Raw genomic sequence first — 7,822 nt, forward strand, 5'->3', positions numbered from 1 at the left:
ACCCCTAAATTTTCATTTTACGCGATTAAGCCCTTTTATTAAATCGGACACTTAAACGACGAAATTAAAACACGAAAATTTCACACAATCAAATGCACACAAAATAAACACACAAAATAATATTAATAATATTTTTCTAATTCATATTTGTGGTCTCGAAACCACTATTCCGATTAGGGTCAAAAACCGGGTTGTTACAAAAATCATTTTAAACCATATTAAAAAAAACCTTCTTTCCTGTGTTTTTTCTCTCTAGGCACAACCCAGAATTTGGCCATGGGCCGTCGGCCGTCTATTGTTGCTGCCGATTGTCGGCAACGGTGACCATCGTCTCCGGTGGTCGAAAAATTACCAAAAAACCTATTTAACCCCCTTTTCGCATAGAACCCGATTCAAAGCCAAAAAATCTCAAACTGAAGCCAAAACTCCCAAAAAGGAAGAAAACCTTTCGGTTCTTAGTGTTCTTCGCCACGGCCTTCGGACCGGAAGAGATAACGCCGGTGGTGCGAAGATCAAACAACAAGTAAAAAGTCCCTTTTATATATATTATTTTTTTTCTTTCGAATTAAAAAATAAATAAAACAAAAAAGAAAATAAATCACCTTTAAAATTAGTATCTGATTTCTATCTTTCTTGATTGCTTGATTTATTTATTTATTTTTTCTAAATTACATTGATTGTTGTGGCTTTTATAGTCGATTTACAACATTGTTTACTATTTTGTGTTGTTGTTTCTGTTATTGTTCTGCGTCTGTTGCTAGCGCATAATTTCTGTCCCTTTTTTTCTCTCTTTTCTTGCAAGTGGAAGAGTCAATGGAGGGCGATGGGACGTGCGCCTTTTCCATTTTGGTGCAACGGCGACAGGAAGGGTGTGACAGGCCTTGGGACGAGACGCCTCGGGCGACGCGCGCGAAGGGAAGAGCGGGGCAGAGGGGCTTAGCATTTTTTTTGGTTTCTGAAAATGTTTAAGTTGTTGGACCAATGGGCCGTTAGGTTTTTCTTTTATTTTGGGCCATTTAGGCTTCTTTTGTAATTAGACTTGTAATTATTTTATTTTTATTTGGTTTGGTTTGGTTTGGTTTGGGCCCGGGCAAAAATGGCCTATTATAGCTGCCCCTTTTTACTCGTTGACGTGTAACGAGAATGGAGCAAAGACCTTAAAAAGGGCCAATTTTGCCTGGTCTTGCTGAATCTCGACTTCTTTGGTGTTTCTCTTTTCCAAGTAGCCTCATTCTAACCCATTGCAACTTTAGAGGTACAAAGTTTGTCACTTTAATCTGCTCCACTGCAACTTTAGGAAAATAAGATTAGTAGCTTCAATCTGCTCCACTGCAACTTTCGAGAGATAAAATTTGTAACTAGTAGATTTAATCTATTCCACTGCAACTTCAGGGAGATAAGATTTGTAACTTGTAGCTTTAATTTTTTCCACTGCAACTTTAGAGAAATAAGATTCACTATCTTTAATTTGCCCTATTGCAACTTCAGGGGAATAAGATTTGTAACTTGTAGCTTTAATCTGTTCCACTGCAACTTCAGAGAAATAAGATTCGCTATCTTTAATCTGTTCCACTGCAACTTCAGGGACCTGTAGCTTCAATCTACTCCACTGCAACTTCAGGAAGATAAGATTTGTAGCTTCAATCTACTCTACCGCAACTTCAAGGAGATAAGATTTGTGGCTTTAATCTGCTCCACTGTAACTTCAAGGGAATAAGATTTGTAACTTACAACTTTAATCTATTCCACTGCAACTTCAAAGAAATAAGATAAGGGAAATAAGATTTGCTATCTTTAATCGGCCCACTGTAACTTCAGGGAAATAAGATTTGTAATAACTTGTAGCTTTAATCTGTTCCACTGCAACTTTAGGGAAATAAGATTCGCTATCTTTAATCTGCCCCACTGTAACTTCAGGGAGATAAGACTTGTAGCTTCAATCTACTCCACTGCAACTTCAGGGAGATAAGATTTGTGGTTTTAATCTGCTCCATTGCAAATTCAGGGAGATAAGATTTGCCACGATGACTTCAATCCATCCCACTACAACTTCAGGGGTATAGGATTTATGGTTTCACTGATCTGTTACACTGTTCTCTAGGGAGCATGACCTATAGAATCCATTTTTTGGGCCTATATTTATGCCAAACAATTAGGATTTTATGATCAGAATGAATCAAATTCTCCTAACTAGGTGTATATGAATGATATTTGCATCAATGTAGAATGTCATTTTTTAGAATGATTTTTTTAATGCTTAGGTTCACATTGTTTGCTGTTCGTCAAGGTTCCATTACTGATGTGTTACCATGCCTTCTTGTTCGGATTTAGTATCTTTGACAGGAAATTCGAAGAAATAATCACAATTCAACTATTCGTTCCCAAATATTTCTAACCCTTAGATTAGGCTAGTTCTAACTAGTGATCCTGTTTCAGGTCCTTGTACTATTTAGAAACCTTTTAGAGTAATATGCAAAAATCATTTTTCTTGAATATTATTAGCCCATTAATCATTATTTCAATCAAAAATACTTGAAAAATATCGTAACAATTAACAAGATTGGAATTTATTAGGAGCAAAGCTCGAAATGAATAAATTAATCAAAATAACAAACTTTGCTAAAATACAAAATGAGTAAGATGAAAATAGGTGCCCCAGATATCGTAGCATGAGCTTCTCCGCACAAACTTCTCGAGGACCATTTTGAGCTTACTATGTGTTTAGGAGATCTAGAGTACTTTCTTGATGCCCCAATATGTAAATTTTCTCCCCCTTATTGTTTCTGAAGGGACAAGACTACCACATGCCCCATCTTCGATCAAAATTTGAGTTGCCCTTTCCTTGGTTTTCAACTCAAAACCCATTTGGTCTTAAGGCGCCCTTTGTGAGTTTTCACCTTGGCCTCTCTTTCTTTTTTTTTAGGTGAAGTATTTCTTGATTGAATCTAAATTCACAGGATTAGGCATGTTCTTGCCATCCATCTTAGTCAAAATCAACACTCCCCTAGAAAAAGCTTTCTTTACCCCATAAGGTCATTCCTAATTCAACATCCATTTTCCTCTAAAGTCTTTTTGTATGGGTAAGATCTTTTTCAATACCAAGTCTCCCTAATGAAATTTTCTAGGAGGAACCTTTTTGTTATAAGCTCGTATCATTCATTTTTGGTACATCTGACCATGACGGATAGCTTTCAACCTCTTCTCTTCAATCAAGTTCAACTGATCATATTGGGATTGGATCCATTTAACAGACGTTCAATAGGCATAGAGAGTAAATAGTAATTTCTCAAGCCAATCTTTATAAGTCCCTGTCATTTTCCTCACTATCTTGTTCCTCAACTGCATTGTTCATTTTTGGGCGATATGGTGAAGAGTTGTGGTGTTTGATCTTGAACTGACTGTAGACTTCTGATACTGTACTATTATTCAAATTCAGTACATTTTTAGATATAATTCTTTATGGTATTCCATACCGAGATATGATTTCTATCTTCAAAAACTTGTTGACTACCGCCTTTGTGACATTAGCATATGAAGCGGCTTCTACCCACTTGGTGAAGTAATTGATGACCACAAAGATGAATTGATGCCTGTTAGAAGCTTTTGGTGAGATTGGTCCAATCACATCCATGCCCCACATAGAGAAATGCCATGAAGAAGTCATAACATGAAGGGGTGAATAAGGCAAATTAATTTTATCTCTACAAATTTGGCACCTATGGCATTTCTTGGCATAACTGATGCAATCCCCTTCCATGGTGGACTAATAATATTCAAAATCTCATGATTTGCTTGTCCATTATAAAACAATTAGCATGCGTTTTGCAAACGCCCTCATAGACTTCTTCCAAAATCTTCTTGGCCTCAAAAACGTCCACGCTTCTTAGAAGCACCTGATTATTTCTTCTTTTGTATAGGATCTCCCCATCTAGGATATGGTCATTGGCCAGTCTTCTCAACGTTCTTTTATCATTATCGGTTGCTTGATCAGGGTATTCACGATTCTTCATATATCGCAATATATTATGGTACCAAGGGTGGTCATCCTTTTCTTCTTCCTCGATGTTGTAACAATGGGCTGGAGCCTTATAAATACTCATCTTGTTAGGTTTTATATCCTCTTGTTTGTTCATTTTGACCATGAAAGCTAAAGTAGCCAGGGCGTCAGCCATCTGATTTTCATCTTGCAGGAGGTAGCAAAAAGTGATGTCATTAAACTCCTTAATTAATTCAAGGACCAGCCTTCAATAATTGGTCAACTTGGGGTCTCTCGTCTCTCATTCTCCTTTGAGTTGATAGATTACTAGTGCAGAATCCTTATATACCTCTAGTACTTTGATCTTACGTTCTATGGCTGCGCGAAGATCTATGATGCATGCTTCGTATTCTGCCATATTATTTGTGCAATCAAAATCCAATTTACTAGTAAAGGGACAATGATCTCCTTTTAGGGATCCTAGGACTGCCCCAATTTTGTTACCCACAGCGTTTGATGCTCCTTCAAAATTTAGCTTCCAAAGGTGTCCTTCTTGAGCATCTTCTTCAGTGGTTGCAACATACATCAGATCTTTATTCGGAAAATCAAAGTTCAAAAGCTCGTAATCTTCTAGAGCTCTACTGGCTAGAAAATCTGCTATTACACTTTTTTTACTGGTTTACATAAACTATATCAAATTCTGAAAGCAGAATTTACCATCGGGCCATTCTTCCATTCAGAGCAATCAACTTAATTATGTACTTTAGGGGATCTATTTTTGAGATTAGCCAAATTGTGAATATCTTGTCTCACATTCAGTAAACTTCTTACTGAGTTACTGAGATAATATATCACTTTTTCTTTTTTCCCTGACTCATCATGTTGGCCAAGCACATATCGCATGGAATTTTCAAATACTGCCAAGTACAGTATAAGCGACTTATCTGAAATAGGTGGCATCAGCACTAGGGCATTGGAAAAATAATGGTTGACCTTATCGAAAGTCTTCTGGCACTCCTCATCCCACATGCTTGGATCGTGTTTCTTAAGGAGACGGAATATGGGGTCGCATTTCTTAGTTAGTTGTGAAATGAACCAGGTGAAGTAATTTAGTCTTCCTAGGAAACCTCAAACTTCTTTTTGAGTGTATGGCGAAGGCAACTCCTGTATAGCCTTAACTTTATCTAGGTCGATCTCAATCCCTTTTTCGCTGACTATAAATCCTAGTAATTTTCCCGACCTATCCCTGAAGGTACATTTTGCTGGATTGAGCTTTAGCTGGAATTTTCTCAACCTCAAGAACAATTTCCTCAAGACTTGTATATGTTCTTTTTCTGTTCAGGATTTCGCGATCATATCATTGACATAAACCTCGATTTCCTTGTGCATCATATCATGAAACAAAGTTACCATGGCTTTTTGATACATTGCTCTCGCATTTTTAAATCTGAATGGCATCACTTTATAGCAAAATTTCCCCTACATAGTTATGAATGTGGTCTTTTCCATGTCTTCAGGATACATCTTTATTTGGTTGTAACCGGAAAAGCCATCCATGAAGGAGAATAGTGAATATAACCTGTCGTATTGTCCACTAGGGTAGGAAATTATCCTTCGGAATGGCTTTGTTTAAATCCCTGTAGTCTACACACATTCACACTTTCCCATATTTCTTAGAAACGGGGACTATATTAGCTACCCGCTCCGAGTATTTAACCACTTGCAGGAAACTAGGATCGAATTATTTCTTAACTTCTTCTTTTATTTTCAGTAAGACGTCGGGCCTCTTCAGAGTTTCTGTTGAACTGGCTTGCATCCTTCCTTTATAGGGAGCCGGTGTACCACGATATAAGTGCTTAGCCTAGGCATATCTTGATACGACCATACGAAGATATCTTTGAATTCTTGGAGTAACTTAATGAGGTCTCGCTTTGTCTCTGCGGTGATGCAAGCTTCGATCTTCACCTATTTCTTTTCTTGTTTGTCTTGTAAGCTCACAATTTCTACTGACTCTTTGTAAGGTAGGATTTGTTTCTCATCTTGTTTTACCATCCTTAACAAATTAAGAAATAGGTTACAGTTTCGATCATCTTCAAAATCCTGAGGTTCCTCTGGACACATACCTTGCTTAAAAGGAAACTCTGAGTCAGTAGCAGTGTTGCTCATATCATTGATATCTATAGACCTATTATAAGAACGAAAGAAAACCCAAAGAATAAATGAATCTAAGAATAATTATCTGTGTTGTGTGGTATGATTATGAATAAAATAGAATAAATAAAAGAACATTTGCTAAAATGAGACATAAAGATGCATTTTATTGAAATAAAGATATTAGACATATACCTATTTCACAAAAGGATTCTTATTGCTCCCAGGCTTAGAGCAATAAGTTTTGAACATTACTCCAAATTAGTTCTAAAAATTATAGGGATCTCTTCCGCAGTCCAATTGTTCAGAACTCTTTCAGGGATATAAGGAAAATGTCTAATAAGTTTTCCCCAATTTCTTCTTCGGTTGATGCTCAGATTTCCTAACATTTCTTTTATAGTTTCTTTTCTTGACATCTTTCGTTCAAGATAAATGGTTTCTCCTGACACGAACATTTTGGATATATGGGGAAAGGTCATCAGTTCCCATTTGACCTCTCCCCCGCTTAATCGGGCTCTTTTCTTTTCTTGTTTCTTCTCCAGCTCCTTCTTCTTTTGCCTTGCATATTTATATCCTAAGCCAAAGGGGTCTCATTTGTCCATCAGCATTGGTGCTTCGACTCTCCTTTAGAGGTATTTCTCGAGTCTTATTCTAAGTAAGGCTTATTTCCCAGCCATCAATTGCAGGCCCATCTTCGTGGTTTTAGATATTCTTAATACTGGGATCTTGTTTTCTTCGATAATGAAAATTGCATTAACAAATTCCAGTGATCGAAAGGAACATTCTATTGCCTTATCATCCACTCCTATATATGGTAGGTCACTAGTTACAGATGCAATGATATCCTCTTCAGCGTTTATCATCACCAGTCGACCCTCTGTTACCAACTTCAGTTTTTGGTGTAGTGACGATGACACTGCCCCAACCGAGTGAATCCAAGGTCTACCCAGCAAGTAATTATAAGAGAGCTTGATATCCATCATCAAAAATTCTACATCATATGTGTTCTGACCAATTAGGAGAGGTATTTCAATCCTTCCCATTACCCTCCTTTTCGTACCATCGAATACTCTTACTATATTTTGATACGTCTTAATGTGAGAGCTGTCCACTGGCAATCTATTCTGTGTGGGTAGACGCAAGACGTTCAGTTCAGACCCATTATCAATTAACATCCCTAGCAACATATATCCTTTGCAGTGTGTAGTGATGTGTAGAGCCTTCATGGATCTTATGCCCCCTAGCAGTATTTCATCATCATTGAAAATATAAAATTCTTGGCACTTAGATTGTTAACCAGACGGTCTAACTTATTCATAGAGATATCATCGGTGACATAAGTTTCATTTAGCACTTTCATCAATACGCTACGATGTGTCTTTGAGCTCAAGAGTAAGGCTAATACTAATATACGAGCTGGTTGTTTGTGTAGCTGTTCTACAACACTATACTTGCTATGCTTCAAAAATTTCAAAAATTCCTTAGCCTCATTCTTAGTTACCGGCTTATTAACAAGTGATTTAAGTCTAACGGTCTTTTCTTTCTTGTGCTCAACTGCCAGGGTTTATCCTTTAACGGGCTCAGTTCTTATACTTGCAGGGTCATAGCACCTTCTACTGCGCGTGTAAAAACCAACATCCTGGCCCTCTTCTGAAGTGCTAACCGTGTTCTCCTCTCTTGAGATCATCATGTTGT

The 7,822-nt window shown here is 37.3% G+C and overlaps 1 protein-coding gene across 1 annotated transcript; it reads right to left on the reverse strand.

The window, feature by feature from the left end:
• Positions 1-3,773: 3,773 nt before the first annotated feature.
• LOC107902464 (uncharacterized) lies at positions 3,774-4,172 on the reverse strand. Its single transcript, XM_016828642.1, has one exon. It carries the CDS (start codon positions 4,170-4,172, stop codon positions 3,774-3,776), a length of 399 nt encoding a protein of 132 aa, XP_016684131.1.
• Between the last annotated feature and the right edge of the window lie 3,650 nt (positions 4,173-7,822).

The sequence above is a fragment of the Gossypium hirsutum genome, chromosome D05, assembly GCF_007990345.1.
Source record: "Gossypium hirsutum isolate 1008001.06 chromosome D05, Gossypium_hirsutum_v2.1, whole genome shotgun sequence".
Lineage (NCBI taxonomy): Eukaryota > Viridiplantae > Streptophyta > Magnoliopsida > Malvales > Malvaceae > Gossypium > Gossypium hirsutum.